The sequence below is a fragment of the Arvicanthis niloticus genome, chromosome 1 (genome assembly GCF_011762505.2).
Source record: "Arvicanthis niloticus isolate mArvNil1 chromosome 1, mArvNil1.pat.X, whole genome shotgun sequence".
Lineage (NCBI taxonomy): Eukaryota > Metazoa > Chordata > Mammalia > Rodentia > Muridae > Arvicanthis > Arvicanthis niloticus.
In genome coordinates this window covers 155,007,879-155,029,343 of record NC_047658.1, presented here as the reverse complement: position 1 = coordinate 155,029,343, position 21,465 = coordinate 155,007,879, and the positions used below count along the sequence as shown (strand labels likewise).

General features: G+C 39.4%; 1 protein-coding gene across 1 annotated transcript in view; it reads right to left on the bottom strand.

Annotated features, from left to right (window-relative positions):
• The window catches only part of Sorcs3 (sortilin related VPS10 domain containing receptor 3), a 588,549-nt gene that overhangs the window by 149,704 nt on the left and 417,380 nt on the right, over positions 1-21,465 (bottom strand). Inside the window, exons 6-7 of the mRNA XM_076924035.1 lie at positions 10,121-10,185; positions 2,012-2,130 (exon numbers count right to left, since the gene is read on the bottom strand). Coding sequence (XP_076780150.1) covers positions 2,012-2,130; positions 10,121-10,185 — 184 coding nt within the window. The remainder of the gene's footprint in view (positions 1-2,011; positions 2,131-10,120; positions 10,186-21,465) is intronic.

Below are 21,465 nucleotides of genomic sequence, written 5' to 3'. Positions count from 1 at the left end.
TATACAGTATTGACATTAAGAAAAGGACAGCCAGTTTGACAAATTCATAAATATCCCAGAGTCCCATGGTAAACTTTTTCAGCAAAGTTTTAAAAAAAATTAGTTACATATGTGGGGACTATGGCACTGGGAGTCAGATGGAAGTGAATATTCAAAACCAAAGATGCAGCTAACTGAGGTTGTGGATCCCTTCAGCTCAGCAATAGTGAACACTATTTGAGTTTCTGTCCTGAGTGGGCTGGTACTGGGTATTCCACCAGCTGTGTCAGCACATGTTGATCTTGTGTTTTTGATGCACAGTATCCACCTTGGGGTGTAGAGAGAGCTATTAACCAAGGGCACCTATCATGTGATGGAGACCACAGCTCACTAAGCTAAAGGCTTAGGATGTGGAGACAGTACTCAAACTCACAGGACTGCTCAGACACTAAGTCCTAAAGAGAAATATGCATTAGGTCATGGGCAGAAATCTGAGAAATAGCAAAGTAGTGGTTAGTGTGACATGTTTTGCAGCATGTGTTTTCAGTCAACACCTACGAATGAGACAATGAGTAAGCTGTTGACAGACTACAACACAGAGAATCAATCCTCAGATGTTGACTTCTTCCACTCTCTCATTCAAGTTGGTTTTGGGTGGCAGTCTACTTCTCTTGGGTTTCCATCAACAAAACAAATACTCACTGAACACTCTACTTGCACTGAAATTTTGTTTGGCTAAAGGTGAGAGACAAAAAGAAGAATTTAAAATATTGTTCTTACCCCTGAGGTATAATATTTGATTTGGAAAGGAGAAGAATCTGTTAACATCTGGCAAGGGATGGCTCTAATAAGCCATGAGCTAGAAAAATGTAACCTTGAGCTATATGGTGCTCTGGAGGGCAAGGTGCATCCTCACAGAGGAGATGCGATTGATCTGGACTGAAAAGCTAAGGAGCAGACAGAGAAGAAAATCATTCAGGAGCAAATCCAGGGTAGTGTCAAAGCTCAGTTTCTTTTGGGAAACCATTTGCCAAACAACTGAGAGTAAACAATGGAAAAGTAGATTGGGAAACTAAAGGTTGTCATCAAATGTCAAGCTTGATATATCAGCCTATCATGTATCTACATCTATGTATGTATCTATGTATCTATCTATCTAACTATCTATCTACCTATCTTCTATGAATCTATGTATCCAGCTACCAATGAATCTGCCTATCTTTCTCTGTCTATCTATCTATCTATCTATCTATCTATCTATCTTTTATGAATTTATGTATCCATTTATCTATGAATCTGCCTATCTAAATCCTATCTAATATATATGCATATCTATCTATCTATCTATCTATCTATCGTCTATCATCTACCTACCTGTCACTCTTTCTCTCTTCCTTTGGAAATGTGTCCTTTTCTTTTCCATGTATTCCACCAATTTTTTTATCTCCTTGAACTACACAGTAAACACTGCAAACTCAACACACAAAGATTTCATTTAGTTTCCTCTAACAGTCGATTTCTTTCAGGAAAGGACTTGAGAGTTGGACACACTGAAAAGTGATCGGCACTAGAAGGGGAATGAACAATTGAGCAAGTTTTAGCCTTTTCCAGAAAGTGAATCCTGGCAATGTCTAATTCATTGCAGGATTTCATGTCTAAGTCAGAGAAGCCACTTTGGACAGAAATAGAGCATGGCTTTGATAAATTACTTAAAGTCAAAGCCCATTAGACATTTGACTCTAAATAACCTCAAACCCCAAAGCCTAATTATCTCGACAGCTCTGTTATCCTGAAATGGTAATCTGACTGAAGAGTTCCCTGGAAAGTAAAATCTCCAGGACAGACACTGACCCATAAACCCTTCAGAGTGCAGGTGTCAGGAGTATCCCTAGGGCCTGAAAGCATGAAGTCGGCGAAGGACAGTGTCACTGCTACGCATCTTCACATTCCCAGGAACGCTATCCTCACTTGTAGCAGGCAGCCAACCTCACTTTTCTCCCTTCCAACTGTTGACTGTGTTAATAACACTCACCTGAATGAAAATATATTCATCCTGGACAACCAAGGAGCTGATGTCAATGGAACGGGCAAAGGGGCCACTCCGAGTTGTCTCAGCACATTCTTGGATTCTGCAGGTGAGGTAGTGGGCATCTGAAAGAAAGGGGCACAGTGATATTTAGCAGCAAAATAAATGACCAGCCAAGACCATTGCGGCACACAAAGCTGGACATTCTGGGGACTCACAGGCTAATATTTTTTTTTAATAATAATGAGATTTTACTTTCTTGTGTACAAAAATTGAAGACATTGTCCCAGAAATAAAGGTAATACCTAGGTTCACCAAGAGAGTAGAGAAAGAGTTAATCTTGTTTACTACTGGTAAAAGAATAAATCCATTTAGTTTTTGGAAGAAAACATTTGAAGAAGATTTCAGAAATGTACATGCGCATCTTTTTTTTTTTTTTTGCCAGTAAATTTAAATCAAGGAAAGATTTGATAAAAAGCCTCATATATTTTCACACAGAGGAAAGGTGGAAATGTTCATTGTGACACTATTCACAGCAATGTAAAACTGAAAATAGGCTAAATGTCCATGAATTGAGGAACATTTGAAACAGCTAAGATACATGCATATGACAGAGTATCATGTGTTATTACAAGATTTGGCAGGTACATATGCATCAACAGACTCTCCATGATGCATTGTTTTACCATGTTTTAAAACTATATTTCCAATTGTGTACAAGTATGACTCATTGATGCCTTAAAACTTTGTCTTTAGATACACAGGTCTGGGCTACAATTACACAGAATAAAGTTTTAAAGGCCGTATATAAAGATTAGATATGAGTCCGTTAGAAATAGGATGAACTTAAGTTAATATATATTTTAGTACTGCCTATGAGTTTTGCTTAATATACATCTTTATTATGTTTGCAACAAGAATACGTTCACTTACTACTTACATAAAACTTGTATAATTATTTGTAAGAAAAAACCCTACATTTATAGTCATGGTTATAGCTAAACCATAACAACCAAACCTCTGATGTTAAGTGCAGAACTGCAGAGTCATCCTGGAAAACAATGTATTCAATTTCGTGTTCCTTCAAGAAAAACTACAATTGAGTCTTTGTGAAGAAATTGCCCTGTAGATTGCCTAAACACAGTTATTATTTGTTTTATGAAATTAAGAAATAAATGTTCAAAATGAAAAGTAGATTGCTTTAAAACTATAAGTCGAGAAGCTTATATTTCCCATCATACTTAATTTTGCTTCAGTTTTAAAATTACAAATTGTTTTTGCTTGTTGGTTTGTTAGTTTGTTGTTTTAAAATATCAACAAATCATAAGCATACTCTGGCCCAGCAGTTTAGTCCTATAATCTCAGATATTCAGGAAGGGAAGGCAGAAGATCACAAGTTCGAGGCTGCCCTAGGCCTTCATGAGACCCTTTCTCAAAATAATTGGCTCTAATTCATTATAGGCAAGCTGGCTTGAGACTTTCTGGATTTCTAAATACTGCTAACTTATTTCTAATATAAAATATTCTGATTTTTAAGTTTTTTACAGGCCATTTAAATTTTAAATATAGTATAGGATAACACTGTGTGGCTAAGCAAACAAGACCACAGTCCAAAGGAGACCCATGAATGACTTACACCCAACCTGTGCTCTTCCATTTACCCAGGTCGACCTCACGAGGGAGACATGTTTTTAACCCCAGACCCTGACCACGCAGTTAGATCAGTCTTTCTAGCGTTTTTGAGTATGCACTGAATGTGTCCTCTCTTTTGGTTTTGTTCATAAATGAAGCTGAGAGTGGTCTGGCTTTCCACTTCTTGCTGAGAGGAGAGGGGAAGGCAGGGATTCCAGGCTGTGCTTTGGAGCACAGTGTCAGCCCACAGGGGATATGTTTGGATTCATGATAACTTACTAATTTGCCCCTTGACTAAAGCACCAAAATGCAGCAAAAGGCTGCAGTAAACACATGTAAAGAAATCACAAACACCACCATGAAAACCTGTGTCCTTGTCTGTCAGTGTCTCAAAAGCTCTTCACGCTGCTAATCAAAGGTACACGTGGGAGGGACACTTGCTTACACTCATTGAAAGGCTTATTCTTCCCTGGCTATTCACTATGCCTTTTGCATTTGAACATTCTGAAAGAAGAATCAAGTCTTTTCAAGGCCACCCCAAACAAAATCAACACCTACTCAAACCTTGGCCAGTGACAAATGGGAACCGGTGCCAAACTCATCCTACAGCTTGGCTCTGGCTTTGCTCACCAGTGTGCAGCAAGGAGTGACAGGTTTTATTTAACAAGACACCAGCACTTACGTGAGTTGCTGAAATCCCCTTCACATTAAGAGACCTTGCAGCCTTTAGGCAGACTCATGTGCTAGAAGTCCCAATGATTTGATTTTCCAAAATTCAGAGCTACAGTAAGGAGTGCCATTGTGGTCACTGCCCAATGAGAACTCAGGGGGAGGGGACAGTGAATTATTGGGCTGTCCAGGCTACCAATCAGAAATGAGGGACAGTCACAGGAGGACCTTTGGGTATCAAGGCTGAGCAGGAAAACCATTCGTTTCAGGCTTCATATTTCTAATAGATCTCAAGTGGCGAGTATATCAACAGTTCCTCCAAATGAGGATAAATATGACTATATGTGAAAGTTCTATGATAGAACCCAGAAGGATATTTATCATATACCTTGAAATCCCAAAACAAGCTGTTAATAAACTGGCCTTTTTCCCCCTTGTTTGCTTTTGGTAATACCAGGTACCAGACACAGGAAGAGACTCAGATCAAGATTAAGGATCACAGTGTGGCACTGGAGGACAAGGCAATCCCAACCCTGCATTGATTGTAACAACAACATCTCATCTGGGAGGGGTAGGCTGAGTAAGATTGTCACCAGGATTCACTATATTATATATAAAATACTTAGCATGTTGTTGAATACATTTTGAAAATCTGGTAAGTGCCATTTATACTGTGAAGGGAAAGGAAAGAAGCTTTAGTTGAGAACGTCTCTCATATACTCAATTAGTACCAAATAACACCGGCATCGTTGTCAGGAAGGAAAAGTTTGTGTTGACCGGTAAGTCATACCCTGAGTTTATATTGCTACGGACACTCATTAAATACCGGGCTTGTGCGGAAAGAAAAGAACATGCCCAAGATAGAAAAAAATAAATGAGAAAAAAGAAGGAAATGACATTTGAGGTTAGCTTGTGGACAGAAAACTATGCTGTGTGAAAAAGGAATCCTAGAAAATGAGAAAAACTCACCTGGACTCGAACATAGACAATGCCTCTGAGCCACACTGCCAAACTGCCAGCTGAAGGACTGACCATATGTTACCATTATTACTGAGATGGAAGTCTTTGTTCTTCATTGGAAACATCCTTAAGTAAAAAGAAAAACTACGGAGGCTAAACTCTAGAAGACCTCATTTAGATTGTCATGTGAGAACCCTAGGTAGTGATTTTCCAACAGGTGGATGCTAGTGACTAACATGTTTCTAAATGTAAAATCACCTTTGTCATGCATTTCTAAGAGCTGGTACGGTGACTGTTCCATTTCCAAAAATGAAAGGTCACAGTCAAAAAGGATGTCCTTGGTACCATAAATAGAGGGATCTGCTAGGTACCTCTGATACATCTGGCCCAGTTTCCAAGTAGCTGGACTGTTTATGTAGCAGGATGGTTAGAAAGGCCTTTGCTATCCCAGGCTGAGACAGCCTCTAGGCATCGTCACCTACAGCACACAGTCTCTCAGTATGCAGGTCTGCCTTAGCTGGGCTGCCTCATTTCCTTTGTATCCAACCACAGTACACAAGAAGCTGCAGGTGTCAGACACTCAATGCTATTCTGGGAAACAGAGAATAGAAGTTCAGTTTTCTCAAGTGATTCCTAGGCCAACGACAGAGACAGAATATTCACAAATGAACGTGCCTCGAGATTTGTGCACAAGCATCCTGGAATTTGGACAGAGAGACAGTCTAACACCCTCAGAACCTCATTTCATTCTGAAGGGGCTGCATTCATGCTAGGAGCTGTACAGGGCTCAAGGAGGAAGCTTTTAACTTGCCATATTCAGCAAGGCAAGCTTCTCCTCCATACTGACAAATTCCACAGTACAGTCGAGCTTCGGCTTTACCAGGTCTTTCCAAAAGAGCTGTGTCCCTATATGGGCAGAACTACTGCTTGAAGCATCTTCTCTCTTCGGCTGGCTTTATAAAAGCGGTACTTAAACAAAATTGAATTCTATTAAAAGCCTATACATTTTCGTTATGCTGAATTATATAGAGACTTGTGATTACGCTTTGCCTTTGAGATTACTAAATATTCAAACTTCCTAGACATGGCGCCTCTTGCCACCTTGGAGAAAAGAACTTTCCATGATTCGCTCAACTTCCATCCCTCTGGGTAACATACATATTGTCAGAAGTTGAAAAGTGAATTAAAATTTTGAACAAAAAGCTAATTCAGCTCTTTGGGTCTGTTCTTGAGAAATACCCAGGAGCAGTTTATTTTAAATAACAATATTACTCTCAGATGCAAACACATAAAAATAAGCAGATTCAAGGGGACTCTGAAAACTTCTTTAGTTTCTCTAATACTATTTGTCCTTGACTGGGAAGTGGAGCTAACCTATTTACATGAAGTGCAAATCAAAGGATGTGGCATTGATGGAAAAGCCCAATTTAACACTAGAGAACTGGTGAATACTAAAAAACAAACAAAACGGGGAGTTCCCAACCCTTCAATTGGGCTTAAGACTTTCAGGCCTTAGTGAAGCCTCTGATAAAGGAAGAGTCCAGCAATCTCTGCCTTCTTACAGCACAGGAGACAATCTGGCAAAGTTACAGGCATTCAAGCATCATGGCAACCTGAGATGACTTCATTGAGAGCTATGTCTAATTCATATGAAATGATCTATCCTAGATTATGATGGTGGCGGTGGTGCTGATGCTGGTGGTACTGAGAATGGTCATGATGATAATGGCAGTGATGAAAACTGAGAAGATGATGATGATGGTGATCATGATGATAAAAATAGTAAGAACAGCGTTTTGGAGCCCTCATTATCAGTTTTGAAAATATTTTAGGGCCATGTGCATTAACTTATTAAATCTTCCAATATTACAATAAGCAACTGTCACTCTCAATACACCATCCCAGGATTATTAATGTCTTCATTAAGTTGCCAGCTGATTGAAAGATTTCCCTATGTCCCACAGCTGAGACATTAGGCTAATGACAGAGCTTGGGTCTGAAACCAAGGAATTTTGATACAAATTTATAATCCTAAATACTGCACATTCGGAACAGCAGGAAAATGAGAACCTAAATTCCAGTTCAGACACAGACATGTTATCACATGTTGACCACATAGAAAACGTTGCAATCTGAGAAAGTCCTACTTGCTCCTTCTTCTTACAAATAATTATAAACATTTTGAAACAAAGGCGACTTTGTAGCCTTAATATACAAAGTGGAGCTTTTCTGTACCTGCTCTAACTAAGGCAGAGGCTCTCAGCCTGCAGACCCAGTGACTAAGCTCCCTCTCCTCTTCATCTTGTCCCCTGAGTTTCTAAAGAGTGATGGAACTATAAACTCAGTTATTTTAAGAGTCAATGATCTATGTTCCCAGTGTTTGGAGTTTAGTCTGACGGACTGATGGGCTGACTTAGTGAGCCCAGCCCATTTGATTACTTGTGTCTGCATGGGAATTATGGAGCTAAAATTTCTGTATTTACTTCTCTGTCCTATTTCTTCCCAAGTCAAAGGAAGTCAAAGCCTTCCTTTCCTTTCCTCCCTATATGATGAAATCCCTATACAAATGAAACCACTGATATACTTGGGGGTCTTTTAGATAGGTGCATTGAGGCTGTAACCCAACTGCCTAACCCAATGTCCTCAAGCCAGTAGGTCATCACCCTAGTTTTGTAATATCAGTTAGAGTTACCTCTTTATATTAGGGAATGTTAGAGTATTAATGAAATCCCAATAGGAAAAGTTCCTTCTAGTCAAGGGAATAGACTCTCTGGCCTGAATGAGACCTAATATTCTTGTTAAGCCTGATCAATCTCCTGGATCAGGAACCACACCTAGGAAAGCAGGCTCACCTTAGGCCACAATAAAGGGATGGGCAGAATCATTTTGTGTCCCCACAAGAACCCCTAAGACCACCTTATGGCTTGTGTTTGGTCATTATCAGTGAGGAAGAGCCCAGAATGACAGGAAGCCCTCTTTGTCATCACTAGGTTTGTTGTTTGGTTGGTTGCTGTGCTGAATTCTGCTTTACAGTCAATTTTACTCAATAATAAGATCCATGTTAACAAGTTGATTAAAACTATATAAAGCAATAGATGAGGTATCAAAGAAAGGCTAAGAATTCTGAGCAAGGTCAACTAATTTCTAAATAAAGCAGAAAGCACATTCAGTGTTTCCTAATGTATTCTGTAGATACAGTAGGTCGAAGCAGGGTATGCTTACAAGTTTTGTACTTTGCATGGCTTCTACAATATTCTGATGCTATTTGGTCATCCAAGAACCCACTGAGGTGAACAGGAAAAGAGAATATTCTGTCCCAGAAGACACTGCAGCACAGAGATGTTAAGATTCTCTTCCCCTTTTCTTACTGGCAGGGGCTTGTTCTGTTGTGTTTCTATGAGATTGCTTGTATCTGTTTCTAACCTAGAAGATTCTATATAGTCTAATAAAATGATTTTTGTCTAAGTTGACTTTATTTTTCCTTTGAAAATATAGCCTTGTAAATACATTAAATTCTGGGAAGCTAAGTATTACAATTTTTATGAAGGCATTTTTCAATTTTTTTATGTGTGTGTTATTAATGTGCACCATACATGTGGAATGTTCTCAAAGGTCAGAAGAAAGAATTTGATCCCAAGGAATTGGAGCCGTAGTGTGGGTGCTGGGAATCTAACTCTGGTCCTCTGGAAGAGCACCAGTGCTCATAACCACTCAACCATCTCTGGAACCTCAAATGTTACAATTGCTATAACAACTTGCTTGACACAAATTCAATAAGGTATATGCAGCCATATATGTTACAAAGAACATTGTATGGTTTGTCTGTCTTCATTTGTTTCAAGTCATGTTGCTGTGATTGTATCTCCTTCCAGTGCATGAGTGTAAACAGCCATGTCACATACTAAAGAGAGCATTTTGTAACACTCTTTCTTATTCTTAAATTCTTGCCTATATTCTGCCTCCTCTTGCACGGTGGGATTTGGGAGTTCCCAAAGCTCCACTTCTTATAGAGGAGTTACTGATAACTGATAGATGCTTGGGGAAGGGAATCATTATTTTGGTGGGTGTGGTCACCGATAGAACGTCCATGCCCCAGTGGATCATGGCACACTCACATGCATATAAGAGCAGCATCAAATTAACTTAGTGGGTTTTAAAAATTTAAGAAAAAAAAAGCATGAAATTGGGAGGGGTATTTGTTAAGAAGGATCTTGAGGGAGCTCAAGAGGGAACAGGCAAGATAGATATGATATATTGTATACTTACATGAACTGCTCAACAGATAAATTAAGAGACTATCCAACTTGAACTCTTGAGAGGGTCCATTGTTAGAATGGCCCCTCTTGTTTGCACAGATAATATAACACTTACCACTGTATCTCCAAGGTCAAGAACAAAGTCTAGCACATAGTAGGTTATATTTAAGTTTCTATCCAATAGATGGATAACATTTTTGCAAATAATTGCTGTTATTTTTTTTTTCTGGGAAGCTTATCCATTAAAAGGGCTCATTCGTTAAAGCAAGTGGGCCCTGTGATTTACCATGTGGACATAAAATGCCCAGATGAGCTATGGGGGCCAGTATTCGAGTTACACCAAAAATGCTAAGGAAATCACTAACAGGAGCAGCAAATACATCACACCTGCTCATATCCCTAGAAAACTCATTCCTGGGGGTTTATGTCAATAATAGTGTCCCTTAGAACTGGAAGTCTCTTTCTCTACTCTGGGAAATAGGGAAACAGGTAATAGACCTTGAGGCTTTTTCTCTTCCCAAGCCATTAAAATGCAAATCATGGTTGGAGAGAGACCTAGGCAGATCTCTGGGCATAGTGTGATCTCACCAGCACTCACATCCATCTGCTGTCCTCACTTCCATGTGCACCAGGTCTGCCTCCTTATCCAATCCAGACACCGACCTGGGGAAGAAAGGGAGAAACAGGCTGAGTAAGGCCAAGCACAGGGGACAGCAGAGTGATACACATCTGGGCTGTATACATCTGGGCTGTTCTTCAACACTCTAAGCTCTGAAACAGGTCCGTCCTGCATGCTGGGGCTGACACAGTACAGCCATTGGCAATCCCAGGTGTATGATTGGTTTTAGAGAGTACCAACTGCAATGGTTGTGATGCAGGACTCCTACAGTGGTGTCAGCAAGCCTTTTGAAAAACAGAGTCCATGACATAGGAATGCCAGCCTGAATCTCTGTCCTTGAGCCATCCCTGCCACTTTGTACCTTTTAAGAGATTTTTGTGAGCCACCCTTCCTCACCATCTGTCTTCTCAGTCATGACATTTCCCCCCTTGTCCTAGGAAATGAAGAAGAGCTCTGTGCATGCTCACTGGTAGGCAGGCATTCCATCACTGAGCTATATCTTCAACCCAGAACTCCTGAATAGCCATATTATTGCTCTATTTATGTCTTACACATAGAACATTACATGTTCTTCCTTCCCCCATTCTGTTGGCTTCAAGGTCTGTCCACATCATCTGATCATGGCTATTCTTCTTTCCTCCTCTGTTTACAAACAACTGTTTGGCTGCAAACACTCAAAATATAGTGTCTGGGGCAAAATTCTCCTTGCTACTAAGTTGAAAGAAACCTGAGACTTCCTTGCCTGTAGCTTAAAAAGGATAAGTTCAGAGTCTGTACAGAAGACACTCTTTACGTATCCTGCTCAAGACCACCTGGGCAATGGTCTCCTCCCTTGCCATAGATATCCAGGCCAGTGTGAGACCCAAAAATCCAGCTGCAAGTGCCAGGAAACACACTGAAACATCTGTGCACAGAAGAACACAGAATCAAGGTCTCTAGTACACCCTAATGCACAGAATTTGTAGATCGTCACCATCACGGATGGCACTTCTAGAAACAGAGCCAATCCTGATGTTGCCAAGTGGCTATATTCTCTCATAGCTAGGTGACTCCCAGTTTAAACCATCTCAATACCGGTTTTCTAATTTTTCAGGTTTCCGCACATAAGAGAAGCAAGTTAGGAAGAGCATTTATTAAGGGACCTAGACAGTAAGAGAAGTAGAAAACACGGCAAACAGACTTAAAACTCAAAACTCAATCTCCACATCACAGGTCTCTGTGTTTTCCAATAGCACTGAGGTGTAACTATGTTCGAGACAAATTAGATGCCTGACAGCTACATGAAGGGCTGGAGAAAGTGAAAAATTAAGTTGGGGTTTTTATGCCTAGTGCTCTTAGTTTATAACACTAGTGTGGCAAATGATATAAATTAGAGAAAATTAAATTATTTTTGTTGATTAAAATAAAACAATCATGTCTTAGAAGACCAAAATTCCATTAGCTAAAACATTTACTTCTGTAAATTACTTCTTTCCCCCCCAAAAGTTAAACAACCAGGGCATTACTTCGAGGGATGTTTTCCCCAACGATTGTTGATACATTGCATTTTGTTTCATTTATCTCATTTGACCCTAACAGCAAATCTTGAACCTAAGGACACAAGCCATCATTATTCATTACTTGACTGGAAGAGAAACTGAGGCATGGAGAACTTAGTCATCTCAGATCACATAAGACCCGGTCAGAAGTTGAAAGATGGCCTGACTTTTCCTTAGGGGGCAGTTCCAATGGCCTGTTTACCTCTATCTATTTCTATGTTCCTTCTCCTTGTGACAAGTCCACCTACCCTCAGCCCTCCATCAGTTCCTCCTCCATTTACAAAACAGGCCCTTCTGTGTTCTAGCCAGAATCCTGGCCTCCATAGTCCACAAGCTCAAGAACATCACCAGTAGATGTCAGAAATTAACAGGTATCTGCCTAGATCTGTGAAGCCAAAAATCAATGAAGGTGGGACCACAACATCCATGATTTGAAAGCGCTCAAAGGACTTGCACAAGTAACCATGCTGTAAAACCCCACATTCCTAAATAAAGTTCTTTGGAACAATCTTAGCTGTGACCTCCAGATCCAAATCCAGCACAAAATGCCAGTGGCTGCTTTTGCCTTAATGTCAAGATTAGCTTCGGGGTTCTCAATTTCCCTCAGCCAACACCTATACTACATAGTTCTCTGTTGTGGGGTCTGAGTTGTGCATCGCAGACTTGTTGGACATTTCTACTATCTAAATATAGTAGCATCTTTGCAAGTGTGACAATGAAAAAGGGGATTCTAGATTTTGTGAACCATCTCCTGGTGAGAGACAAAACTACTCCCAGTAGAAAGGCACTGCTGTCACTAGACTCATCCAGCTGTTCCGTGGATGTTGAACCATGCCTGCTCACAAGTACTTGGCTCTGGCTTTTCTCACCTAGTGCAAATAATAATGTTGCTGTGAAGCCTGTGAACTATGGTTATTCTGGAACATGCCATGTCCCAGGGAAATTAACAGACATTAAACAGATACAATCAGGTCCCCAGCTTTAAGTCCCAAGCCCCATTTCTGGAAACACTATATAAACGATTTGCTAATAACAAGACAAAACAAAAAATAAACAACAAACAAACAAACAAACAAAACCCAAGTGAACATGTCTGATAATGTCTGTTAGGGGAGAGGCAGGTGGGAGAGGAAGGGATGCCTTGGCGGAAATGTATGGGCAAAGGCACAAGATAACCCTGACAAATGCTAATGAGAACAGAGAACATCTAGTATCAGGCATTGTGTTTGGTATTCATAAGCATTATCTTAATTAATCGTTGAAATGAGTTTTTAAAGAAAGTACCATTCATCTAATTTTCCTCCTTGGTAAAGAGGATAATAAGAGAGATTAACTGATGTGCCTGCAGCCACAGGATGATAACAATTCACAGATCCTGAAAGCACACATGTGGTGGGCACTGTCTTACACAGAAACTCTGTTCTCATTTAGTCATTGTGCCTACTCCATTTGTTGGGAATCAATCCTTTCCTCTGTTTAAAGAAGGCCCAGTCATGCACTGCGAGCTTGAGCCACTTGCTTCCAACTATGTAGTTACAAAACAGCAAGGGTGGGACTTAGGCCAGGAAGGTGGGTTTGAGCCAGGACTTAGTTTCTCCTATGAACTGTGTCTACCTGAAGGAGACTAGGATTTGAGCCTAGCCACTTCTTTTAGAGTCAAGGTTCTAGGCAACATATCCCTGCTTCCATAGATAAATTCTACATAAAGTAGCATTGTAGGAGTATCCTGTATATGTCTAGAAACCTTTTGTTTCTAGACCATTCAGATGGGGAATAACTCATATTGATGGTATTCCAAAAGAAAGGAATGATGGAAATAAATAAAAGAGAAAGTAGATCAATGTGAATGGTAGAGGAATAGAGAGAAGAAATTTTTGAAGTAAGAGATGGAAGAGTTGATGAAAAGTACATTTGTAAGTTGTCTCGACTCTTGGTGTCTATGAGGATGAAGAGGTCTTCAACAGATACGAGGAGCTTCAAGGATGCTATGGGCAATGGGAGATGGATGAGAGGCATGCCCACGCAGGTATGCCAACCAGGTAAACAAATGACCCTAGGATTTCTTCTACCAACAGTATCCAAATTCCTTGACTATCTAGAACTAATGTCAGGACAGAGCATGCTACCAGGCCAGGACCAATATCCAGAATAGAACAGGCCACAAGAATAGTAATACTCTGCCCTTGTCAGGTTTATGTCACATCATAAGAAAAACAGCTTGGAGGAAGATTTCAACTTAGCGTTTCAATCGGCTGATACTGCTCCATTGCCATGCACCTACTAGATGGAGCATCATGGTGGACAAACACAGTAGAGAAGTTCTTCTTAGCTCATAGTGCCAGGGAAACAGAGATGGAGAGAAAAGGTCTGAGGATAAAATATACCAGCCCAAGGGTGAACTTCTTTCTCTAACAAGTCTCCACATCTTAATAATCTATCCAGCTATCAACTCCTTAATCATCAATTAAATGCTCATCTGCTGCCAACTAAGCCTTTACTTCAGGAGCCTACAGAGATACTTTAAAAAAAAAAATGATCCAAATCAAACCATACTCCCTGTCAGTAGTGTCTGTACCAGGGTAGAGATATAAGCATCTCACTGAAACTGCACAGAAGAAAACTTAGCACATCTCTACAGAGCATCAGGTGGTAAACGAAAGCTGTGCCAGACACATTATTGCTGTCACACTATAAACAAGCCATCAGTAGCAACTGTGTTTAACTGCCATATTCTGGTTTTAATTAAGATACTTTAAAACAAGATTCCATGGAACAAAATAGAATTAGAATATTACAATCATATACAATCAGTGAAATCCCTTTATGAAGAGTTTTCAGTTCCTTAACCATGACTTATTCTGCTAAGGGGCTCAACTGAAACATAACATGCACAACTGGATACAATTAATTTTTTTTTTGAGTGGCCACATCAGTCTTCATCTAGACCGGTTTGTCACTTTGTTGCCAACTCCCTAGGATATTATGTGTGTGTGTGTGTGTGTGTGTGTGTGTGTGTGTGTGTGTGTGTGTGTGTGTGTTATAAAATAGAAGGATCACGGCACTAACTTCCTAAACTCACAGAGATTATGTTGGCTAAGCAATAAATACTTACATCACTGGCGGGACACGGGAAGTATTCCATGGTAGCTATTATTTTTTTATGTGAAGAACAAAATGGACTAACTAGCCCTCTAGCCTTCTGTCTTTTTTCCCTTTTTCCAATGACAGTCTTCTAGACAGCAGATAGGAAAATCCCACTACCAAAGGTGTTCAGTTGAGGCAAGCTCTCCCTGTTTGTATTCCTCATTTGCTCACAAATCTTCTGAAAATGACTTTTGATGGGAACTCTTATAATAATAAAACATTATTGTTCTCCTTTGGTTAAACGATCATTGCAATAGGTTGAAATCACCCTTGTATTCCTATCAGACTTGTTCCCTGACCTCAGAGTTTACCGTTGAATAATCCATCAGTGTGTTCAATCACAGTATTTGTCGCCGGGAAAATCATCAGTAAATATTTGTTGAATGACTGATTAAAATGATGTCAGTCAGACAACCTCCATAAGACCCTGCCTTAAGCATCCTTTAGTCTGTAGAAAAACTCACTGCAGACAAACCAGCGCTCGCTCGCCATGCTCCAGGGATTTGTTTGCCTCGTATAGCTCACTTTATTCTAAGAAAGGGGGGATTCCAAAAACAAAAACCTAGACAGAGCTTCACAATGTGTGAGGTGGTTTCTTTTTAGAGGTATTTTCATTAATCTGATAATAATTGATGAGCCCAATGGTGGCATCAAAGATCACGTGAAATGCTGATAGGAAGGATGGTGATTATTCTCCCAAATTAGAACCCTTTTCAAGAAATGACAAAAGACCAAAGACACAGGAACAAGAGAAACCAAGGAGTCACAGCCAAACCTCCAGGGGAGACACTAAACTCAGCCCCTAGAAGCTACACTCAGACACCACTGATCGAATCCTGGCAAGGAGGTCATAAGCTCCCGGTTTATTTTTAGCAACAGCACCCTCTGTGAGTTCAGTCTTCACGTCCACTTCCGTAAAGTAGGTCAGACAGGAGCATCTCAGGATCTATGACAGCCTACCTCGACAGGACAGTCCCCAGGAGAACTGGATGCAGCAACCTTTGAAACATCTCAGTCTAATCCAGCTCCTTCATTTCACAGATGAGAAAGCAGCCTTTGTAAACATCCAGAGACACAGCGAGTTTGTGTCTAGTGGCCCTAGATTCCAATTTAGAACTCTAGTCCCAGCCCCTTCATAGTACACTTGGCTGTCAGGAAGGAGTGGTGGGGCCAAGAGCCTGAGTTTTTTATTTATTTTATTTTTCTGTCTGAGAGGGTATGAATTGCAGAGCACAAATTTCCCAAGAAATCATAAAAATGAACATTGCGGGGAGAAAATCAAAGCCAAAATACCAATAAGGTCAGAATACCCATGTTTTACTGACTGATCTGTTAGACATTTAAATTACAAAATATTTTATGAATAGTATTGTAACTGATAAATTAGAGTTACATACATGAACAGGGGTCAATATAATGTTTTGACATGAATGCATGACGTATAATTATTTAAATTAAGTGAATTATCATATGTATAAACTCATTTACCCATCCTACACACACACACTTTTTTTTTTTTGCTTTGTGATCAGACATTTGAAACTATTTCCTATTTTGTAATGTATATTATTAGAGAGTTGTCACCTATCAGGCCTGCGTTTATCTCTCAAATGCACACCACAGTTTCCTCCCCCAGCTCTCTAGCTGGAATACAAATTGTACAATAAGATCCAGCGTTGCATTTATGGCTTGTCTCAGTGCCTCCTTCTCATGGAAGCTCTTTGCATTGACTTTATATTAGAATTTCTTGAGGGAAGTGTCTGAAAAATGTTAAACGCCAAAGCACGGGCCTTCCCTGGGGATTCTGGTTTAGTTAAACTGGTGCAATAGCCTTCCTTTCCTGAATCTCACAGTGACTGTAGCAATATAATGCATTGGTGTTTTAAGCTTTAAAACAGAGTGCTTGGGTATATCTAGCATTTCTGACCCAAGTGGTTGAGATAAGGTACAAGAATTGTCATTCTTAGAAAGTACATAGAAGATGTAATCATGAAGTGAGGACTCATTCTTTCAGGAGCAACTGACCTGGGGTAAAAACTCAACCAGGAGCTTGGGTTATGAACCCCAAGAGTTAAGAACCACCCATTAGAGGCCAAAACTCAGCTTTGAGTTGTGAAGGCCTCTCCCATCCATGTATCAGTAATGCAGGTAAGAGCATCCCTTCTGTTGTCAACCAGGCTGAGGTCACTGTGGGATCACAGATACTGTGCCTCATCTTCCCCATATCCCCACTGTTTAGTTAAACAGTGGGGATATGGAGATGGAGATGATGATGATGATGATGATGATGATGATGATGATGATGATGATGATAGAATAGAATGATGGCCTAGTTGTTAAAGTGTCCCTATACCACCTACTTAAGTATAGTATAATCCCCAGAGTCTATGTTAAAAACTGGATCTGGTGATGCATGTTTGTAATCCCAGTACTGGGAAGGGAGGGACAGGTGGATCCTTAGTGCTCACTAGACTGCCAATCTATTCTAATCCTGTTTCCAAACCCAAATGAACAAGAAGAGGTAAGACAGGGTGGGCCATTCATGAGGAATGACCCAAGGTATCTCGTCTCTACAGACTACACACATATGCACACACTTGCACATGCACTGACACTCACAGGAGAACCCTAGAGCCACACAGGAATAAAAATGATACCTTTATGTAAAATAAATATGTAAGGTACTCAGAAGAGGGAAGTGTGCACCGAATCCTTTCACTGTGCGGTGCTCACTATGAAAGTGTTTGTGTCATAACAACTGCAATTAATAGATTAATGGTCCAGGATGTCTACAGTTTAAAACATATTATCACGATCTTTAAACAAACTTAGAGATCAACAATGCAATTTTCCTTGTTTTTTTTTTTTTTTTTTGTTTTGGTTTTTTGGTTTTTTGCTGTTGTTTGTTTGTTTCCAGGTGGGCAATCTAGATTCTCAAAAGAGTAACAACTCATCCATTGATAAGGCAGGAAACTCAGAAGGATCTCTGGGTTCCAACACAATCTTACTTTACTGATAGTTTGATGAACCTCTTGTTTCTCTCCTTCAACATTCTCTTCTTAAAGACAGCCTCTACACTTGATTAAATGTTTCTCACTAGTACACAACACCATATCTTGTTCCACACTAAGTATCTACTGAGTGGATGAATAGACCTGAATAATAACAGCCTACAATATGTTTCAAATAAATGTTGAAAGCAATTCTGTAATACAACAGATTTCATTCACGCAATTAATCTCTAAACAGTTAAGTGGCTAAAGCCTTCATTTTATGTCAATATATTGCTATTTTGCCCATTACTAATCAAAGCAATATTGGGTCTGCAAAACATAATCCCCTATGATTTGCTTGACAAATGTGATCATGCTGTGAAAATGTCAGGGTAACAGCACCTCAGGGGGCTCCTGCAGCCAACATGACCATGGCTCCTCTAGTGGACACTCTGAGGTCACAGTTGGTCCCCTGCCTTGATAAGTCTCTAGACTAACAGGGTTTTAGGTGCTAACCTCCATGTCCACTTCTATATAGTGTACATCTGCCCTCCATCTGTCCCAAAGAAATCTGGGCTAGAATCCCTATTTTACAACAAACAGATTCTCTCCCTAGACTTTGGGATTGGATCTTCAGAGTACAACAATGTGACAAGGCTCTTAAGAGAAATTTGTCTTGTAAATTTTAAATTTAGAAAAGAAAATATTTTTGCAAACTTTTTAATTAGGAGTACAAGGAAGTACTCTATATTTTTCTATATCTCATGAATAGGAATTGTCCTGGTTCTAACTTCATTTCTTATCTTGAAGATAATTCATTCATTCTCTCTCTCTCTCTCTCTCTCTCTCTCTCTCTCTCTCTCTCTCTCTCTCTGTCTCTCTCTCTCTCTTCCTCCCTCCCCTCCCTCTTTACTTCTCTGCTCCCCTCCCTCCACACTGTGACCTCTCTCCTTCTTTCCTTGCAGCTAAGGATCCAGTAACAACACCTCTCCTGTGAAGTCATTCCATGTATCTATAAGGTCTTCCCATGACCCTTGGGCAGCTATCTATTATTTTCTTAACTTCCTGCTCTCTAATCAAAAAATGCTCAGCAGATCTGTATTTCTGTAATTTCCAAATGTTGGACTGTGGCTCATTAGTATCTGAAATATACTAAACTGGAATTAAAACTCAATTATTGATTTCAGGTCCTATGGGTAAATGCCCAAGACTGATAGATCTGGGTCATATGCTAGATTTATTTGTTTTGTTGTTGTTAGGTATTTTGGTTTTTGGTGTTTTTTGTTTTGTTTTGTTTGAGAAACCTCCATATACATGTTAGACTAGTTTACAATCCACCATCAAGGTACATAAAGGTCCCCTTTACATACATCCACACCAAAAATTTCTGTTGTTTCTTAATGACTATATAGTGACAGAAGATGTAAACTCAATATAGTTATCTGATACCTAGAGACCTTCCTTGAGTGTTTTTTAACAGATATGATTACATACCAATATTATTGTAATTATATTCACAAAAGCTAAGTTATGAGAATAGTTTAGGTGCTGGGCAATAGCAGAATGGATAAGAAGAGTGTGGAATTCTTTGGCCATAAAGAAGGAAGATCTGTGGTCTATGGAAAAGTAAACATAACTGGCCCCAAGTGTTAAAAAAAAATTCAGCCAGTCTTAGAAAAAAAGGAAAATAATGCTACGTCTCATTTGTGATTCCTGGATTTAATTTAGAAATATACAATCATATATCATGATGTATATCATATGTATAATATAGTATATATGATTGAATATGTGTTAAATAAAGAATATAAGTAAACCTACATGGGGTAACAAAAGAGACTGTAAAGAGGAAAAAAGAAAGAGGAGAATAGGAGAGACTGGTTAAGGGACATGTGTCTGATGTACAATATATACCTTTAAGAAAAAATTAAGGCTGGAGAAATGGCTCAGCTATTAAAAGCTAGGCTCACAACCAAAGATATATGAAAAAAAGTTAAATAACTAAATTTTTCATCAGATAAAAGAGATTGAAATAAAAAAAATCAGCTTATATACCGTGGAAATCTCATAAAAAAGGCTAACTATTTTTATGAACCATTTGTCTAAGGTTATAAAAAGTCAAAGGTTTATACTGGGTTAAAAATATAATGTAAATTCTACCAGAGAAGCAGTTAGAAAAAAATAATCATGATCCAATCTAATTTAATCTAACATCTTTTCAAGTTCTAGAGGGTTAGAAAGAAATCCCTCAGCCCAGTGAAGTACAGTCAGGACATATCATACACATTCATAGGGCCATTTCCAAAGACAAGCAAACTCTACTGAACTAGAGTGAACTAGAAGCAGGAACATGATATACATCACCTATTGTTAGAAACTGTGACTTGGTCCGTGGCAGCTTGGGAGTGGATTCTGTATTAACAAATCCACAAGAACTTACCTATGGACCACTAGAGTACTCTGTTATTAGAAATATAGCCAGCAAGCTTCTAACTGAATACCTACTATGGATGAGCACTCAGTGTGATCCAGATGATACAGCTGTTTGTACACAGAGTAGTTACAATCTAAGTAACTCCTGTGAGTAGTTCCATATTTACCAGTAAAACTGTGTTAAATGGCACAATCTACAAAGACCTGTGGCTCACAGACAACCTGATTATTCATTATACAGACCACTTTCAATTACATAGACCTAAATCATTTCAACATTCCCTGAACTTAAGGCAGAATCTTTGTTTCTAGCCCTTGGAGTGTCCTGTCTCCAATCTCTTGATCTAATTCCTGAGCATGCCCTGTTTCTTTATAAGGTGTTTATGTAGTAATGCATTAGGAGAATGCTAACAGGCTAACATAGCCCAGGAAAATGTTAGACGGAATAAGGACTTGGGATTAGAATGTGTGAGATTAGGGAGAACACAGGGGGATGGGATCTAAGGCACTATGTTGGGAAATGGTGTGCTTAAATAAGAGTATCTGGGAAGAAAGCACAAGAAGTTACTCCAGAAACAAAATAACAATTATCTTGAATAAACTGCAGCCACTGTGCCAGAAATTTAGGAAAATATATTTTAATATTTTACTACAGATATATATGTGTGCATAGATGGCAATTTTTAAGTACACATACATATATAAACATGTATGCAAATATACACATACTTAGTTTATAGAATGTGCACTTAAAATATATAAAATACTACAACCTGCAGCCTGTATGACTCTTAAGCAGTAATAACTTGTGGATGGACTGAATGACATCATTTATCATGCAGCCCTCCCTGCCTAGTATTTATTTAGTCAATGCCCATAAACTCTTATATGGGGTGAGCCAAAGAGCAAGAACACAGACTCAGGACTAAGCCAGTGTCCACTGAAATGTCTTGAACTCTTCCATTCAAGATTAAGGGAGCCATTTACATTGGCAATGATGTCTGAATTTGGATGGAGAAGAGGTACCTCTCTGTGATCCCCATCATCACAATCCTTCATGCCTTCAAGTCAGATCATATTACCTGAACAATCTGTCCCTCTTATATTCAGCTATTGGGTAGCTGTGTTTATGCAATACCAAAAAGAAAACCAGGGATAGAGAATATCAAGAAGAGATACAGTGGGTTCCAAATGTCTAGATGCTCGAACTGGTATA